The 19,058-nt window shown below is 50.1% G+C and overlaps 6 protein-coding genes across 6 annotated transcripts; 3 read left to right on the top strand and 3 right to left on the bottom strand.

Annotated features, from left to right (window-relative positions):
* Window positions 1-943: 943 nt before the first annotated feature.
* LOC131207998 (pre-mRNA-splicing factor ATP-dependent RNA helicase DHX16) lies at window positions 944-3,772 on the bottom strand. The gene is made up of 3 exons (XM_058200637.1): window positions 2,477-3,772; window positions 2,291-2,405; window positions 944-2,223 (listed from the first exon to the last, which is right to left on the bottom strand). Exons 1-3 carry the CDS (start codon window positions 3,770-3,772, stop codon window positions 944-946), a joined length of 2,691 nt encoding a protein of 896 aa, XP_058056620.1.
* A 203-nt stretch (window positions 3,773-3,975) lies between these two features.
* Window positions 3,976-5,954, bottom strand: LOC131208344 (cysteine desulfurase, mitochondrial). Its single transcript, XM_058201058.1, has 3 exons — window positions 5,780-5,954; window positions 5,547-5,623; window positions 3,976-5,355 (listed from the first exon to the last, which is right to left on the bottom strand). Exons 1-3 carry the CDS (start codon window positions 5,868-5,870, stop codon window positions 4,189-4,191), a joined length of 1,335 nt encoding a protein of 444 aa, XP_058057041.1. The 5' UTR covers window positions 5,871-5,954; the 3' UTR covers window positions 3,976-4,188.
* A 321-nt stretch (window positions 5,955-6,275) lies between these two features.
* On the top strand, window positions 6,276-7,885 carry LOC131208350 (sorting nexin-21). Its single transcript, XM_058201066.1, has 3 exons — window positions 6,276-6,340; window positions 6,468-6,593; window positions 6,770-7,885. Exons 2-3 carry the CDS (start codon window positions 6,488-6,490, stop codon window positions 7,615-7,617), a joined length of 954 nt encoding a protein of 317 aa, XP_058057049.1. The 5' UTR covers window positions 6,276-6,340; window positions 6,468-6,487; the 3' UTR covers window positions 7,618-7,885.
* Window positions 7,886-8,146: 261 nt separating this feature from the next.
* Window positions 8,147-11,082, top strand: LOC131208343 (zinc finger protein ZFP2-like). The gene is made up of 3 exons (XM_058201057.1): window positions 8,147-8,361; window positions 8,536-8,656; window positions 8,797-11,082. Exons 1-3 carry the CDS (start codon window positions 8,348-8,350, stop codon window positions 10,096-10,098), a joined length of 1,437 nt encoding a protein of 478 aa, XP_058057040.1. The 5' UTR covers window positions 8,147-8,347; the 3' UTR covers window positions 10,099-11,082.
* A 1,664-nt stretch (window positions 11,083-12,746) lies between these two features.
* LOC131208334 (annulin-like) lies at window positions 12,747-15,381 on the bottom strand. Its single transcript, XM_058201044.1, has 4 exons — window positions 15,270-15,381; window positions 14,619-15,170; window positions 13,061-14,553; window positions 12,747-12,998 (listed from the first exon to the last, which is right to left on the bottom strand). The coding sequence occupies exons 1-4, from the start codon at window positions 15,322-15,324 to the stop codon at window positions 12,810-12,812; spliced, it is 2,289 nt and encodes a 762-aa protein (XP_058057027.1). The 5' UTR covers window positions 15,325-15,381; the 3' UTR covers window positions 12,747-12,809.
* An 830-nt stretch (window positions 15,382-16,211) lies between these two features.
* On the top strand, window positions 16,212-18,660 carry LOC131208000 (annulin-like). Its single transcript, XM_058200643.1, has 4 exons — window positions 16,212-16,256; window positions 16,320-16,874; window positions 16,957-18,446; window positions 18,514-18,660. Exons 1-4 carry the CDS (start codon window positions 16,238-16,240, stop codon window positions 18,658-18,660), a joined length of 2,211 nt encoding a protein of 736 aa, XP_058056626.1. The 5' UTR covers window positions 16,212-16,237.
* Window positions 18,661-19,058: the final 398 nt, after the last annotated feature.

A 19,058-nucleotide genomic window follows, 5' to 3' on the forward strand; every position in this document is an offset into this window, starting at 1 on the left:
GCGTCGATGTGCTCGTGGCGCGGGATCCGAGTGCTCTCGAGTGTGGTCGGAAGGACGACTTTGAAAGGATGATGATGCGGGCATTGCAAGTTGCTGTCCCTTAGTGCGAGCGAGATGGACACGAACACTGATGAATGGAAGAGAAAATAAGGCCACACGTGATGGGACGGGACTGGCAAGAGAACTAGAAAATCGACTTTTACTGCCAACGTTCTTTGAATCCTTTGTAGTCAGGGAAAGTATCCTCCAGCTTAACGGGCGATGGCGGGCGAGGGAGCACCGGAAAATCACTTTCAGTGGGAAGAAGAGAAAATTGTGTTTACTCATCTTCTTTTTTCTCGACGTCGTCGCTCGGTCGTCCGACCGGAAGCTGGGTCGGAATGGTTGTTCTAGCGAATCTTTACGACGATTGCCGATTCCACTTGTTGAATGGCATTGGGACGAGGGATGCCCTTAACATACCACATTTAACATGAACTAGGCTTTCGTTCGAGAACCGGGTGGGCGCATGTGGGGATGGATGTTACGATGAGTTCGCGATAAAACGAGAAAAATAGATTATACGAACCGAGGTGGAGAGATTGATGGACGAGTTGAATCACCGTCATCATTATCCTCTCGGGGAAAAAGAAACCGAGAGGACAGTGAGTGGATTAGACCGGAGGACCAGATAAAGGATCTACCGCCTACGGATGTGAAGTGAATAGTTCGTTGATTAGCATATTTGTGTATTTATGCGGGCCAACAGGAAGGAGCAATTCTAGAAAGGTTTAGAAAAATACTTTGATTACAAATCTATGTTAATTCAACTCAATAATTCTCAAAAAAAACAATCTTATTTAACAACTTTTATCACCATAAAAAATGGAACTACGAATAGTTCAGTTTTCAATTGTTTTATTTTCTAAATTTCTAAAACCTTATTTCTACAGTCTCAGCTAATTTACACATCCGTCAGGGTGGCCCGTCCTACCGTTTTGGGCATCTTTTTATTGGTAGAGTCTTCCAATTCCTTCGGTTTGTAGTAGTGCGGCGCCACTTCGAGCAACCACTTGCTATCGATCTCGATGACGGAGCGCATAAACTCTTTCGTCGTAAAAACCAGCTCATGATAGAGCACCCAGCGGGGCAACTCCTCAAACAGTGCCGAGTTAGGGTGTATCATGACCCCTTGGTTGTGTTTTACCGTCTTATAGTTTCCTCCCTTCGAGAGACGCGCCACGTGATAGAAATAACCCGCCGTAATTGCCTTCCGCATGTTGGTCGTTTCCGGTAATGCCGACACCATCTCAATCTCGACACGCTGCATCAGCCCGACAAGCTGTTCCCGTACGTCGCGGGCCCGCTTCATGGAGCGAAATTGAATGTAATTTTCGTAGCACCACTGCGTGCTATAGTCTGACTCGACCCACTGATTGTACACCTGCATCAAGCTTAGGTGGTCACCGTGCAGGTGGTTAAAATTTTTGCGTGCCGTATCAGCGTGAATGATTTTATCTTTTGGCCGGTAAAATACGGCCCCATTGACAGACAGCATTGCAGCGATTGTAACGACATCTTCGGAACACTTGTACTTCTCGCTTGCCAGCAGCATCTTTGCCATCATCGGATCGACAGGGAACTCGGCCATGCGGCGACCCAGTTTCGTGAGTTCGCCATGATGATTTAGGGCGCCCAGTGCGTATAGCTGCTCGAGTGCCAGTACGAGCGTTTCGTGGGGTGGTGGATCAAGAAAGTCGAAATGCAACAGATCGTTGATTCCGAGGGCTTTCAGCATCAGAACCGCATTGCCAAGGTTGATCCGTTGGATCTCCGGCACCGTATTGTCCTCCAATTCGTTCTTGTATGCCCAAGCCGTGTACAGGCGGAAGCACTTGCCGGGTGCAACACGACCGGCTCGACCCGCCCGTTGGTTGGCCGAAGCCTTCGAGATCGGTACCACCATCAGTGTTTCCATGCCAGTGCGGGAATTGAAATTGTTCTGCTTCGCGAAGCCCGGATCGATCACGTAGATAATGTTATCAATCGTGAGCGATGTCTCCGCAATGTTGGTTGCAAGCACCACCTTCCGCGCGTTCCGTGGGGTCGGTTCGAATATCTTTGCCTGCATATCGGACGGTAGGTTGGCGTAGATCGGTAGAATGATCAGTTCCTTCAGTTTCGACCCGAGCCGTTTCACGCGATCTTGCAACATTTCCTGGCAAGCTTCAATTTCTTCTTGACCTGCGGAACAAAAAGCAATGATTGGTGGATGGAGAGCCAAAGCTAAGAGAACAATCTCGATACGAACCCGTTAAAAAGACCAGAATATCACCCAGTGGTTGTGTGGCGTGGATTTGAAGCACCGACACCACGCAAGCATCAATGTAATCCGCTTCGGGTGCTTTAGTGTAGAATATGTCCACCTTTAAATACGGAAACATAGATCGAATGAGATATTTATCTTCATCCAACGACAAAGAGTTTTATGACGCACCGGATATCGTCGTCCGGGGATTCGATAGATTGGAGCTTCGTCGAAGAAATCGGAAAACTTGTCCGCATCGAGCGTCGCGCTGGAGATCAGTAGTTTCAAGTCCAACCGAAAACGTGCGATGTCCTTGACCAGCCCGAAAAGAATGTCTGTATGAAGCGTACGTTCATGCGCTTCGTCAATGATCATCACACTGTACGATCCGAGATCGGGTTCGGAAAGAAATTCCCGATGCAGCGTACCATCGGTCATGTACTTTAGCACCGTACGCTCCGAGGTGCAGTCCTCGAACCGGATGCTGTACCCAACTTCGTTGCCAAGTTTAACACCCATCTCTTCGGCAACACGAGCTGCCACCGACATGGCGGCCACACGACGTGGCTGGGTACAGCCAATCTTTTTACCATCGTTCGTGAATCCGGCCTCGTAGAGGTACTGAGGGATTTGCGTCGTTTTCCCCGAACCCGTTTCACCCTCGATGATCAGAATCTGGTGATCGCGGATGGCAGCGATGAGATCTTCCTTGAACGGATAGATCGGTAGCGACTTTTTCGTTTCTGCGATGCTCATCTTTTTCTTTTCCGCTTCCGTGACTTCTGGCTTACGGTCCTTGTCTTTGGTGCCCTCCTGCCGGAGGGCTTGAATGAAATCGATCTGCTCCTCCAACAGCAACTCATACTCTTCCTGCTGAGCGGCCCGTTCCTTGGCGTCTTTTGAGCCGAACTTGTACACCGCCGAAGCGAGCTGTTCCGCTTCCCACTTTTTCTGTTCCGAGTTTGGCAACCGTTCCCGTTCGTCCACCTCGACGTACTCCTGCTGTTCACCCTTCTTGATGTCCTTTGGCATGTGATAGCGTTGAACCCGCTCCAGTTCCCGTGCCTTCTCATGTTCCTTTGCGATCTGAAGCAGACTTTTCTTGTACTCCCGATCCTGCCGCTCCCGCTCGGTAATGTCCGTGTCCCCGAACAGGTACTCATCGTCGAGGATGTCTGCTTCGAGCTCAGCAACTTTGTCCTCCTTACGTTTCTCCAGATACTGCCGGCGGGACTGGATGCGAAGCTTGGGCAGCAGTTTCTCTTTGTCTTCCGCTTCAAGCTTCAACCGTTTGGCGGCCTCCTCGTACGCCCGTTTGCTGGACGAGGATTCGACCACCTTCCGGGTGCGATCTTCATCGCGTTTTTTCAATCGCTGCGCAAACTCATCCCGTTCCTTCAGATCCTTCCGACGGGATTCTTCTTCGCTATCGACACTGCTTTCCTCCGAAGAGGAAGGCTCCCGACGATTACTCCGCTTACTCATTATTCTTTTGGAATACCCACGGAACTGGAGAAAGAATTAAAACTGTTGTTTATGTTTACGGCGATTCCGAGTTTGGCAGCTTTGTTGACGAGCTGTCAAAAACTCGAACCGGCGTCTTAGGGGATATGGGGCTAAAACGGACCTTCAAGCAGTATCGAGCAGTTTGCTCTGATTAGATCGTCGATTTCCCTTTGAGAACCCGAATAAAGGTTGAAAAGCAATTTTATTACTAAACATACAATTTGTGAAGATAAAATGTGATCAAGTCCACATAACAGACTTGTTTGAAATCAACAAACAAGAACAAGCAGAATCCAGTTCTCACTAACGCTACGCGCCGCCTGGGGTGCGTCGTTCCGAATCAGTTTGGTGGTACGATCGAGGGATTATTGCGTCACTTAACTCGTCCCGCCATCCTAATGCTGTGACCACTTGATACTCTTCAGATCCACTCCTTCTTGCACCATTTCCCACAGCGGCGACATCTCGCGAAGTCGCGTGACGTGTTTAATACACTTTTCCGCCGTGTAGTCAACTTCCTCGACCGTTGTGAAGCGTCCGATGCCGAACCGAATCGAGCTGTGGGCCAAATCTTCGTCCGTGCCGATGGCGCGCAGTACATACGATGGTTCCAGCGAGGCGGAGGTACATGCCGAACCACTCGACAGGGCCACATCCTTTAGTGCCATCAGAAGCGACTCTCCCTCGACGTAGGCAAACGATAGATTGATGCAGCCGGGATACGAATGCACCGGGTCACCGTTGCGGATGACTTGTGGCAACTCGGCAAAAACTTTGTCCATCAGACGCTTGGAGAGAAACTCCATCCATTTGTGATCGTACTCCATCTCGCGGCTCGCGATATCACAGGCCGCACCCAAACCGACCGCAAGTGGCGTGGGCACGGTACCGCTGCGCAGTCCTCTTTCCTGTCCACCGCCACTCTGGATTGCCTCTACGCGTACACGCGGCCTTCGGCGTACGTACAGTGCCCCGACGCCCTTTGGACCGTAGATCTTGTGGCCGGAGATGGACATCAGATCGATGTTCATTTTGTTCACGTCAAGCGGAATCTTGCCGACGGCTTGGGCTGCATCGGTATGAAAGAAAACCTTCTTGCTCTTACACAGCCTGCCGATTTCGGTCACCGGTTGCTTCACACCAATTTCGTTGTTCACCGTCATCACGGACACGAGCGACGTTTCGGGGGTGATCGCTTTCTCGAGCTGTTCCATGTTGATCAATCCGTTTGCTTCCACCGGCAGGTAGGTCACGTGGAAGCCTTCCCCTTCGAGCGCTCGGCACGAATCCAGCACGCACTTGTGCTCGGTCTGTGTGGTGATGACATGTTTCTTCTTTGCGCCATAAAACCGTGCGACTCCTTTAATCGAAATGTTGTTCGACTCTGTAGCACCCGATGTGAAAACGATTTCCTTCGGATCGGCACCGATCAGAGAGGCTACCTGCGATCGAGCCTTTTCGACGGCTTCCTCCGACTCCCAGCCGTAGGCATGTGTTCGCGAGTGTGGATTACCGTAATAGGCCGTCAAGTACGGCATCATCGAGTCCAGCACGCGAGGATCCTTGGAAGAAGAGGACGAAAAGAAATCTTTATCACGCGGATCAACTCACGTATCAACCGTAGCCAAACATGATAAGAAAGTTAACCGATAAACGAAGGTCTTTCGCGTTGGTACGTCATCGTGGGGATTCTCCTTCCGGCAACAGGCAAGATTGCTGGCTAATCGCATAACCGACCGATGCGGTCACTTACCAACGACGTCGTGGCTTGGGCGTCCAAATATAGTGGTCTGCCATCGAGTACCTCATCCTTGATGCTGAACTTCTTGTCTATATCACAACGATACCGAAAGAAAAGAAAGCACAAATCATGCACTGTGACAAGCAGGGCGGTGATAAGATTATGACTAGTGCGGCGCAGACAGACAACTACTCGGCACTAGTTTACACAACACTACGCATAACCTTGAACCGTAGCAAACTTACCGGAACCGTAACTTCGCGTAGTAACACTAGTGGCGCGCGAAAGTTGGCAAGCCACGGCCGTCAGAACTTTGCGTGTGCCGTTGGACAACATTATGTGTAATTTGCTCGCCGATGAAAGCGATAAACGGTGCCCAAAATAATGCGATGCAATCCGCTACGTTCTGTTCCGATCCGTTTCGTGCGACGATTGAACGGTGTTGTTATTTTGCTTTGACAGCTCTCAGGGTTGTCTCGCAGGGTGGTCCAATTCAAAACTGCACGAATGAGATGTTATTGCATGTTAAGTGTACTGTTCCAAAGTGAAAAAAGGTTTGTTTCTTTTAAGGCATTTAAGAACGATGCTTAGATGCATCACGAAATCTGATCATGGTTGGCGATTCGACCGTTAGCATTTCATTCTATTCCAGTGTAAACTGCACTTTCGAGCAGATTGCGATGTCAACAAACCATGTCTCGAAAAACGTCAGTCTTTGTGTAATTAAATTTGTAAACTCAACAAAAGAGCCTGCTTCGGTGGGAGAGTCGACGAGAATTCCATTTCCTGGACCATAGAACCGGAACGTAAGTGCGTTAATAATTAGGTCGGATACGGGTCTGGTCACGTGATCGATTTGCGTTGCTGGCAAAGTGGACTCAATTCGATTTGTTGCATCGTTTCTATGTTTTTGCCTTTATTTTTTATCAACAGCACTCGGCCCAACTCAGCTCATGGAGAACGCGGATCCGATCGAAGAAGATGTCGATAGTGCAACGGAAGTGTTCGATGAAAGTACGTTGAGTATAAAAACTGCGGCCAATGACACTGTCGTTCCAGGTATTGAAAGTTTTCTTCCATTATAAAGTCCATTGTGAAAGATGGGTTGGCTAGTAGATTTCAGCACAAAAACCACTGCCAGAGCTCTTACACTCAATACACTTTCGACACGTCTTCAGTGACCCTAAATGGAGTTTGATTCGAACAATTAAAGCAGTTGTCGCTCTTTGTTGCAGCTATTTGGCAGCGTTACCATCGCCGGCATAAGGCGGACGGGAATATGACGCTTCACTTTGAAATAATATCTGCCCGTATTATGCCCGAGCCACCCGCCGAGGGAACTGCCGAAGCTCCGGCGGGTACAAACGGTACCAAAAAGTACGTCGTATACGTCGTGAACGTTCGAAAAGATGGCTCTCCACGGGACCCATTTCCGACGAGCATCGATCGGCGGTACACCGACTTCCTGAAGCTGTACGAGGGGCTACGAAAGGATCATCAAGCTCTGCTGCAGTCCTGCAGCTTCCCGAAGAAGGTGCTAATGGGCAACTTTACCGCCAATCTGATCGGCGAACGCAGCAGCGCCTTTGAAGCGTTTCTCGACCATATCATGTGCGTGCCTTTGCTGCGTGATTCCGAGCATTTTCTAGAGTTTATACAGTATGAGGAGCTAAAGAGAGCGTGTCAATTATTGGACGAACGGCGAAACGAGCTGGCCGTGCCACTGCTGGAGAACTGCTTCCGCTTGCTGAACAAACTGTTTCTCGATAAGTCCAGGTGTGTTTTGTTGCTGCTGTGTCGGCTTGTGGCCGCATGCACCACCTCACCCATACCCCATTCGTCCGCCGAACAGTGGGCCGAGCTTGCCTTGCGACGGTATGAACACGTGTGCGACACGGAGCTGTTGGCGCTGTACATTCCGCTGCTACAAACATGCCTTCACCTCTGGTGGCAACGGGGTCGAGATCGTAGCCTGATAGAGGAGCGCTTGAACGAGATTGGCAAGAAGGGCGTAAAAGTTAAAGGAGGCCCAACGCTGGCACAAGCCATCCACGCACTGGATCCACGTGCCGAAACGATTTAGATCGTGACGAGAGGCAAAACCAACGCATCACAAGTTAGCAACCAACCATCACAAGTGCATCATCACATATTTTTGTATTCTTTTTAACACCCTGACAAACGTGTGCCGTGTTGTGTTTGATTTCTTTTCGATTTTTACTGCGATATTTGTTAGATTTAAATTTGGTTTTACGAACCGGTTTTACAGGCCGGTCATGTAGCGCGCTAAAGTGATAAATAGAGTTAAGTGAATTTGATGTATGTTTAGTTGCTTAATGCCATAGTCTTTCAAAATGAACGATGTAACGTTTCGTGAGAGGAGTATCAAATCGATTTTAAGGTTGCTTTGTTTTTAATTGAATTGAAATCAATAAAAGGACCACAAATGTGAAATTACATGGTTCGTGTTTGAGTTGAAACTAGTATCCTCCTTTTCGTCCTGTAACTGCCGATTTAAGTAGCCTGTCATACGTCATACGTTTTTTACCACTACTACTACACAGATGCGGTGGGCTGGTTTTGACAGTTCCAACCATCGCCGCCGACGGACCGTAACCGGGGAGATAAACAGAGGATTTTTCTCCGCTGGAGGCTGGCCAGTGCAGTGCGCCAAATAATACACCACACAATCCGGTGCGACAATCCGCGAGGCCTGTTGAAACGTTGCGGTTGCCAGGCCAATTCCACTCGAAGCCCCATTCGATCTTTCCCCGATACGGTAACACGGTGTGCAAATGTATCGCCCGTAAGCCATGAGTCCCACATAGTAAGTATACCAATTTTGGGGCAAATTCTGATTCCGAGGAGCGAAGACTCGTTCGGAAAAGGACGCGGCAATTAATATGTGTGTTTTGTGGCATTTTCTTCCTCAAACTCGGCGCATCGACGTTTTCGTTTTCAACGTGTTTTTTCCATCCCGTCGGATCGCTTGATGGCGTAGTGCAAAAATAGAAAACATTTGCAGGCTCTGTTTGTCCGGCGATGACACTTTGGAATCTATTTTTGGTGATAGTGGAAGCGATTCGCTTCAGACGATAATCTACGACTGTACATCGATTAGGGTGAGTGATTGAACGCGGTTCGCGTGCGCAAGATCGCGCCACCGCAAGACGCTGGAGGATCGTTGCTTGTGCGTCTTTAAATGTTTGAATATTTTTTCAATCCAACTCAACTAACTAATGGTTCCGTGCTGGATTCGTAGATACAACGAAACATGGGCTTTCCGTCATCGATTTGCGGTGCGTGCAAAACAAGGATCGAAAGCTTTTATCAGTTCCGCGAGCGATGCAAACATAACGATGAGTATCTACGATCAACCCTGCTGCCGCTGGATAGGGCGCAGGATGAGGAAGAGGAAGCCGACGATGAAGACGAGGTGGTCATAAAAATGGAACCCGAAGTGCTGCTGGAGGAGCGAAGCGATATCGATCCCAGGGAAGCAAAGGACGAACACGAAATCGAAACATTCGACGCACATGGGATGATCTTGGTCGATGGGAACGACAATAAAATCGACCTGCTTCCCGGCCAAGAAATCGAGGGCGAGCTTGATCGATGGGAAGAGTCGGCTTCGAACGGTAACGACTCGAACGATGCCTCGTCGAATGAATCGCTCAGCCTGCAGCCGGATGTGTACTTATCGGTGCCCGAACTCAACTACGTGGCACCGCTGAAGTGTGAATATTGCTCGCAAGAGTTTAGCGTCCTGGAGCAGCTCAAGCTACACATAACCAGTCACAAGGAAGAGCGAATATTTCAGTGCTACTACTGTCCGAAGACGTTTCACTTTGCCAAAAACCTGAACATGCACGTCGAGTACATTCATTCGAAGGCCAAGTATTCGCATCCACCGTTATCGGTGTGGCAGCGGCATCAGCCTCTGTTGTACAGTAGTAGCAGTAATAATAGCAGCGTCAGCCAAAGTACGAACGGCGATGCACTTAGTCCGTTACCGCAGCTCGACAGTACCGACTGTCTGAACAACAACACCATCCCGAGCAGCATTGGCGTCAACTTAAGCCTTAATATCAACCTAAATGGTCGTACGACCGGTAACGAAGGTAGCACGTTGGGACATAACTTAAAACCGATACGCTTACCAGCTGTACCAGCCGGTGCGACGCCGTCGGAAATCAGTGTTCCAATGCAGCGGTCGACATCTTCGTCCGGCCAGGAATGCCACGTGTGCCATAAGAGCTTCAACGATTCGACTGCCCTGCGGCAGCATATGCTGGTGCATGCGGGCGAAAAACCGTACAAATGTGATATCTGCTCGAAGTCGTTCTACAACGCCAGCACGCTGAAAACGCACCAACGTATCCACAGCGACCAGAACCCGTACCGGTGTGCGACCTGCACGAAAATGTTCGACAACGCCCGCAGTCTCGAACTGCACCATCGCACGCACACCGGCGAAAAGCCGTACGCGTGCGATGTGTGCCTGAAAAAGTTTTCCTGCTCTTCGAACTTAAAACGCCACCGGAAGCTGCATGATCGGTACTAGGAGGCAAAACGGAGCATGTAAATAGCAAGACAGGAATCTCTCAGCATAACCGCGCGATCGATGTGAACGCTACAAAACTGACTGTGCATTTACGAAACGCAACTAACGAAACTGGACTTCCGGTCCAGAAAGCGAAGCAAACCCGATTCTTAGGCCTGCTTCGGTGGGCGCTCAATGTTGACTAATTTTTGTGTAACCATTGTTAATGTTGATGTTATTATGCCTGGAATCGAGGTGCGATCAACGATCTCTCGCCTGGTCAACCCAAGCCGTTCTTCCAGCTGTACATAGAGAAACTAGAAGACAACTCTGCTCATCCCAAATCGAAAACCTGACGACTGCTTAGCGAACGAACTGTTTATAGTGGTAAATGGATCGCTGAAGTTGTGTACCATACCGAGCTTACTTGCAAACGGAGCAAAAAACCAGAGAGAAACGCTGAGCACAGTGCCTCACCAAGCAACCAGTGATGAACGAAATACCTAACCAAACTAATCGCGATAGTTCCTTTGTTGCCAAATAGTGCCACCGTCGCAGTAGGCGATGGTGCGCCGCGTTGTGAAGCGGAGAGCCAACTAATAAGCCCTTGCCTACGCCAATGTGTATTTAAGCTTTACCTTCGTTGTTTGTTCGGTTTATGTTTAATGTTTAGACTAACATACATTTTGTTTTCACGCAGTATGTGTATTTTGGTAATCGCCAAACAAAAAAAAAAGATCGTGCGAACCTTCGATCGATCCATCAGAGCAATTGATCCCAAAAGAAAGGCCGGCATGTTATTTATTTACAACCTCTATTGTTCTAGTCAATTAGTGAATCCAGAAGAGATCCGATCCGATTCTACGCCGCCAACCGGATACATGGCCTCATGGACTCACCAGGGTTGTACCAGCAAAGTCATTTACGCCAGCAAGATTTTTTTACGATATTTGTTATGTGTTTTACGTGAAACGTAATATATATTTTATCTTAATTTTCAGTCAATCTCCTTTTTGATTCTATTTCAATCGAAACGTTTGTTAAACTCAAAGCTGCTGTATAACTGTGGCTTACACAAAATGGTATTCCAATTAAACGAGAAACATGGATTGAAACGAAACGATTGGCTGGTTTTTCTGCACACCTGTGGAAGCTTAGGAACAAACAAACCACAGCATGATGACCCGGATTTGTCTGATAATCGACTTTCGTAACTAGAGCGATGACCATTCAACTGAGAAACAATGATTCATGAATAGTAAATGGGTCGATCGGCCGGTGCCTTTTCCAGGCCTGCGATTGAAGACTTCTGTCCTTATCGGTACAATAAGGTTAACACTGCTCCTGCAACAGGCAACTGACTTTGTCTGGCCGATAACCGTTGCAATGGGAACCACCGAGGATCAGCAATAGGCAACCTTTACCCAGAGGATGGTTCTGCGCTACTTCGGCGACACAGTGACGTGATGCGACGCCGGCGATCGCGATCACAACACGCGTTGGTGGCGTCTGGAGGTCATGGCTAGTGGCAACTAAGACACGTTATGCGTCGAGTTTCATTTCCAAGATCTTCTGAGCCGGTGGGGATTTTGTAGGTTCAGAATGTTTGCTGACCACTTGAAACGAACGAAACCAGCGCAGTCCGACACAAGCGCTCCGATAGTGCGGAGTAAAGGGCACAGCTCATCATAAGCAGCATCAGTGGCTGTGGTTTGTAGTGGCGCTAATTTTAACTGGAACACCAGACGCTCCCTCGTGCGAGCCTCACGAGATACGTTCGATCGGTCAGTGATTGTATGCAAATTTCGATTAATTGCCGGCATCGTGCCGCCGACGGTAAGGGGGCACGTTAACTCTCTGGTTAAGGTAGTTTGCCAATTGGCGCCACCGAGGTCGGAACAAGAACTTGTCGATTGCTTTTATGCCGCGCTCTTGCTTGTTTTAAAAATTACCTCCCGGTGTTTGGCACTGATCGCTGCGTTCCAAACACTGTTGTAGGTTACATAAAAATACGTCGTGTGAATCTTGTGAATAAAGTGACATCATCCTTCCACAATCCCGCCAGAAGGACAGTGGGTTTTCGTTTCAAATCAACCAAGGTTCGCAGGTGTTCTTGTTCGCTGGTCTAGGAATTCAAAACAACGTCCGACGCATGATCTATATTCGTCTGACGGTCAGGGGTGTTGTTCGTGTTCGATTCAACAAATAAATTGTATCATCAAGTGATACTGCAATGGGGAGCAGGTTAAGTACTTATTGGCGCAACTGTCGTGATTGCTCAACGCCCGGGAAAATGAACAATGATGTTCCGTACACGAGGAATCCCTTAGCAAAACCAATCATCCACACTGGCGTTGCGGATAAAGTCGGTAAGTAAACCAAGCATTGATTGCAAATCTGTCTAACTGTAATTGAAAACCAACAAGATAATTGTCCACGAATGGGCAATAAATTGTGTGCCCAAATAAGAGGGTGTCAGTATGATCATGTTGGTTGATTGGTTGATCATGAAACAATTCGTTCGTGTGATTAATGGTTTCCGTGTGAGATGAGATAGAAAATTGTCCTTCATTTTGATCTTTTGCACCTTGAGAACGTATCGAAGACCTTCGGAGTGCATCACCAAGTTGTTATTTTTGGATATTCAAAGCAACTTATTTATTCTCGGAAAATAATATGTAGAGCAACAGTAGAAGTTCATAACTGAACACTGCAACGTTAAATCACACCGATCACGAGAAAAATAGAACATCCCTCATCGAGTTGCTTTCTTCCGGTGACGCAACGTCGAAGCTAAGCGAACCTTCGATGTCGTTCAATTCGTTGGAATGAAATTTGGCCAACAGTTGATTGCTGCCGAGAAACGAGGGTACAATCAAGAACATTACCTCGTAGTGTCCATTCCCTTCAATCGCTTCAACCTAGAGAATGGAAAAAAGAGGTTTTAGAACACCATTGCGTAACCCGGAATCATATAACCTACCGGAATGGAGAGGGTTTTGCATAGCCCAGAGCATTCGATGTTCAGGACCCCGCTGGTCACCGGTATAGGCAGTGGATTGCGGAACGAGGCAATCACCTTCACCGAGGATCGATAGATCGCATCACTGTTGAGCTGCAACTGCACGTCCGGCTTCCGGAGCCGATAGTCTTCCTGGGAAAAGTATTCAAAGTCCACCCCGTTGACGGTGGCAAAACTGGTGACCTTAAAGATGGCCTCGTTCATGCCCGACTCGTAGTAGTCATCGAATGCGATCGGTACCTCCACCGTTTCCTCACCGTTCGGATCGAGCACCAACGAAAATGGATGGCTTATGATGGTTTTGATGTTTTTACCCGTGTACAGGATATGGTTGAGATGGATCCGGCCACCGACGGTGTACGAATCCGCGAGGGAAATGTTTCTTATGCGTAGAGCGATACGGAACGCATCACCCATCAGCGCTTGATCGTCGAGGACCAGCTCGAACTCTACGTCTTTGCCCTGGTGCTTGATCGATACACGGTCGTCTACGTCAACCAGTTTGAGATAGTGCTTGGTGAGGCAGCTTTGGCCGAGCTTCAGGGCTCGCAGCATCGAAATGGTGGCCTCGGACGACTGTTCACCGCACTTGTAGTTCTGCGTGATGTCCTCCCGCTGGTCGCTTCCGATCGCTTTGGTGCTAATGAACTGTCCGATCCCGGTGGTGTCCTTCTGGATCAACTGGAGCGCTTTGCTTGGTCCACGGTAACGCCAAAACACTTTGTCCGCGTTGACTTCGGCGAACACAAAGTCACTGTCGTACAGTACGTTCACCTGGCCGTTCTTGATCGCGGCCACCGGAGCCGGTCCGAGTTTGTAGGATCCGTCGGAAAATTCCTGCGGTGTACCGTCGATCACTTGCCACCCGTAGTACTCCGGGGTGCCCAGATCGGCACGCTTCAGCCAGACCTCGTTCCACACGTGATAGTTCCAGACGGAGTCACGTGAAAAGTTGCGCATGACGTTGCCCTCCTCGTCCAGGTACACGTCGATCGTGAGGGACGCCTCAGTGTCGTGTGCCGAAGAAAAGGTTGTCACGATACGGCACGGAATACCGAGCGCACGGCAGAGGGTACCCAGGACCCCGGCAAAAACCCAGCACTGCCCGTACGGGACCGGACTCTGGGTTGCGTAGTACTGCTGCAGGATCTTGACCGAGCCGGTCCACGTCGTGGGTGCCGTACCGTTCTCGTACTTACCACTCCAATTACCGGCCACAACTCCATAGTTATCGTTGCTGTTTACCACACCCGACAGGGCCCGGCATACCTTGACCGGATTGCCACGGAACGTGGCCGATAGTCGCGCGACACGGCCCAACAGCATGAGCGTGCAGTCGAGAATGTCTTCTTCGTACTGTCCCAGTTTCCATTGGGTGGCGTAAAAGCTACGCTCGTTGCCTTTCCACAGCATGGTCATATCCTCGAGCACGTACTCTCTTCGTTGATCTTCGTCTGTCGACCGGAGTAGAAAAAAAGGACTAAGCACGGCCCTGAAACCACCGGCGAGCTACTCTTACCCTCGAGAAATACGGGATCGCTTTCGCACCACGGATTGAACAGCAAGTAGAACGGCTGATCAAGCTGATAGACGACGGCTTCGGCTTGGGGCACCCCAGATTTCACGTTCACCGACAGTGTCCACCTTGAAACGGATGCATTCGGGGATGTCTTTATCGCAATGAGATGCTCGAATACATTTCCTTCAATCGGACGCACGGCCTCCAGTTTGGCCGACCAATCGGAATCGTGATCTTCCACGTCCGCGGTGTCCTCGGTTTGCAGCAACAGATACACGACCGTACCGTGGCCGTGGCTGATCCACTCTTCATCGATCGGATCGACCGAAAGGACGAGCGAAATGGCATCGGCTTTCGCTTTAATCTGCCGATTGCAGACGAGTTTCACCACAAAATCCTGCCCCCGACGTACGATCAGCCGGGGCGCTGATCGATGCATAAGCTGAAACTTGTCCGTCCGATGGTTGGCACCGTTCTCACTGGGGCAGGTGTCAATTTTCTCTACAAGCAGCTCACCCAACTCGTCGTCCAGCTCAATCTGGTTGTCCTGGTCTGGAAGCACATCGTTATGGTGATCGTTATCACGCAAACGGCTCGTTAACATTCGCACGATCGTCCCGGAAAGTCCCAAGTGACACCACTTTGGCTTACCTGCGGCTTCTGGCCAGAACGGAAAGGGTAGGGCGTGTGGGGTCGACACTTCCATTGTGGTTCCTCTGGTCAATCGATAGCACTCTGTGGAAACGCGATGATCCGCGGCGAAAGATCGTCAATCACCTCGGAGGCGTGACTTGGAACTAAAGCACTGGCCGGTGGCGTTCGGTTCATTTATATATATTGTCCGCATGTTCGCGATGGACCCGGCATCGCGCATCCCGCTTCGCTGAGTCACAGGGTGGCGTTCCGGACCGTCTATTATTAAATCAAACATTCACACCACCAACAGATAGCGCGGCCCGCTCAACAATATCTCCTTTCTGGCCGGGTTTTTTCGAGGATGATATGAGGCGTCGGGTGGGCCTGCCGACGGGCGGTCCTCAAAATGCTGACAGTTCGTCATGGTAGTGACGTTATTTCGTCAAGCCGGCATTCCACGAATACCAACAATCAAAGAGTGAATGACCACGCGAATGCTAAACGAGCCGCGGGCAACCGAGAATGAGGTCCTCTGGGGCCCCAGGGTGCGTAACACTGCATTGGTCGTTATCAATGATTCGCCATCTCGCATTTACTATAGGCCTTGGCGTAGGCTAATGTTTACGAAACATTGGTTGTAGCCGAATAATTTTCACTAACGATTTTGTGCCAAGTTTACCAGGTGTCCATTCCCCACATTGGCAAGTTTTGGTCGACCATAAATTTAACACTTATCAGCAGAAAAGTTTATGTTGAAGTTTTCGCCTTCGAACGCTTGTTTTTCGCTTAACCGATTTACTATGCTTCACCGATACTAATGGAGCCGATAACATTGATCGGAGCACTATAAAAGTGGAGCTCGCTGGGCCCGGAAAGTTCGTAACGGCCCCAAAAAAGGGTGGCCTTAAAGTGGTGATCTACTGGCTGTGAAGTACCAGAAGTGAAGTGCGATGGGGAAGTTTGCGGCGCAGCATCTGCATGGCATGTGGCCAGCACGGAGAGGTAAGCATTGGGCGTTGGTCAGGTGCTGACCCGTGTTAACCGCATTGCCAATCCTTCCCACAGTGAATGGGAACGCTTCCGAATCGCGTATCCTTACGATCGAGGCGATCGATCTGTGCTTCGACGAAAATGGTAAAGCCCACCACACGGATCACTACGAAATGATGTCCGATCCGCGGGTCGAGCAACTCCGTCGGCGAGAGTTAGTCGTACGCCGTGGCGACCGCTTCACGGTGCGGCTGCTCTGCAACCGTCCTTTCAACGACCAGGCCGACACCGTAGTGGTCACGGCGTACGTTAAGCCTTTCGGTTCGGAAAAGGTAAGCTTTGGAAATGGCTGCATGGTACACATGGCGCTGGAGACACAACAACCGCAAACGACTGACGCCACGGAGCCACAGGACTGGAGTGCCACGATCGTTGGAAGCTGGAAGGATGGAGCGAAGGAGACAATCAGCGTGGCGATCTTTGTGCCAGCTGGGGCATCGGTTTCACGGTGGAACCTGGCGTTCAACTGCCGGCTGGATGCGACGAATGGAAAATCGTCCTTCGAGATTCCCGATCCGTTCTACGTGCTGTTCAATCCGTGGTGCAAGAGCGATCTGGTCTACCTGGAAGGTATGGCATCTGGCAGGAGCATCGGCAAATATCCCTTACCCATTTGTGGTGTCTCTTGGTTTCCTTCCAAACACAACGACAGATGAGTCCGCGCGGCAGGAGTATGTGTTGAACGATAGCACCATGATATGGAAGTCGACGCCCAAGGATCGGGGCATGCACAGCTGGAACGTGGGTCAGTTTGAAGTGGACGTGCTGTCGTGTGCGATGTTTATCGTCGGGGTGACGGGTCGCGTGGCTCCGACGTACCGTGGTAATCCGGTGCGCGTGGTTCGGGCCCTGTCCGGCGCCCTGAGCACGGCCAATGGTCTGGGAGTGTTGCGAGGCAGGTGGACCGGCGACTATGGCGGTGGGACGCCTCCCCATGGCTGGAGTGGGTCGGTCAAAATCCTGCAGCAGTTCTACAACACTGATGAAGCGGTCGAGTATGGCCAGTGCTGGGTGTTTGCGGGTGTCTTCCTCACGGTGTGTCGGGCACTGGGGATACCGTGTCGAGCCGTTACTGCGTTCGAGTGTGCTCACGACACGGAGTCCTCACTGACGATCGATATCTTTGTCGACGATAGCAACAGCACGGTTTCTGAGTATTCGGAGGATTCCGTCTGGAACTTTCACGTGTGGAACGAGGTGTGGATGAGGCGTCCGGATCTGGCCGTTCCGAGGTATGATGGATGGCAGGTGGTTGACGCCACGCCGCAGGAGATGTCCGACGGTATGTTCAAGCTAGGGCCGGCTCCTGTGGCTTCGATCAAGGAGGGGGCCATCAACACGCTGTACGATACCGATTTTGTGTACTCGGAGGTGAACGCGGATAAAATATACTGGTCGGTCGATGGTAGTGGGAACATGAACCCAACACCGCTCCTGACGGACACCGGTAGCATTGGGCAGCATCTCAGTACGAAAGCGATCGGATTTAACCGACGGGAAGATGTCACCGATAGCTACAAATTCCCCGAGGGATCCCAGAAGGAACGGGAAGTGATGCGATCGGTCGTGGTGCAGGGCTGCCAACGGTTCAGCGGGACCTGTGTGGCCAGCAAACAGCTTTCGCCGGCCACCAAAGCCGCTGACCACGGGCACGGCATTCAGTTGGCTATGCGGGCGTGCTCCGAGCACGTCCTGGGAAAGCCTTTCGGGGTGGAATTAATTGTTTCAAACTCGTCCAATGCGGTGCACGATGTGGAGGGATCGATCAATCTTAAACACTCGGACTACACCGGAAAGCATACGGAGCTGATTCGAACGGTACCGTTCTCGGTGACGGTTGCTGCCGGCCAACAGGTTTCGATAAAGGAATCGCTGAACTACAACGAGTACAGGAGCACCAAGTTTGATCAGACCCACATCAAGGCGTTCTGTATGGCCGGTCTGAAGGGTGATACGAGCAAGAAGCTGTTCGTGAACAGTGACTTTAGCTTAGAAATACCATCGATCGAAATGAAACTGGAGACGAAATCGGACGGCAGCATGACCGTGGTAGCACAGCTGCAAAATCCACTTTCGATTCCACTGACCGACGGACGGTTCATTTTCGAAGGATCACGCTTCACGAAACCGCTCGAAATAAGAGTAAGTTCGGAGCTATCGCCAAGTGGTGGCATAATACGGATCAGTGTTTTTTTTGCTTATTTTGCAGTTTCCTAAAATTCAGGAGAATGAGCTTATAAAAGCGGCATATCCAATAGCCAAGCGGGGCAAAAAGTGTAGCACCATCGTTTCGGCTCGCTTCTGCGCGAACGAGCTGAAACATGTCAGCGGATATCACGCGTTCGATCTCCAATGAACGTGCCACTGGTGAACCACTAACAAGCTCCAATAAATTTTGTTCTACCGTAGAATTATGTCTTAAGAAAAATAAATTATTTCGAGAATTGTTAGTTCCACGTATGCCAATTTTAGGTGGATCGAGTGTAGACGTCGGTGACGTATCGCTACGCCATCAAACACGAACAAATTGCGCCACTCGTAAAGCATGACATCATCACATGATCGTGAACAATTTGGCAGCATGATTGGATGCTGGTCCCATCCGATCGTCGGTGAAGAATGATTCGCGCTACCCCTTTGAAGGCTGATTCACGAAGCACGCCGCCGACTCGATGATAAACGATCTTATGCTGCCCTCCGGCGTTCAGGGGGGGAACACCCGTGAAGAGAGAGAGAAAGAGAGAATCCGGGTAA

This window comes from Anopheles bellator, chromosome 2 (assembly GCF_943735745.2).
Source record: "Anopheles bellator chromosome 2, idAnoBellAS_SP24_06.2, whole genome shotgun sequence".
Lineage (NCBI taxonomy): Eukaryota > Metazoa > Arthropoda > Insecta > Diptera > Culicidae > Anopheles > Anopheles bellator.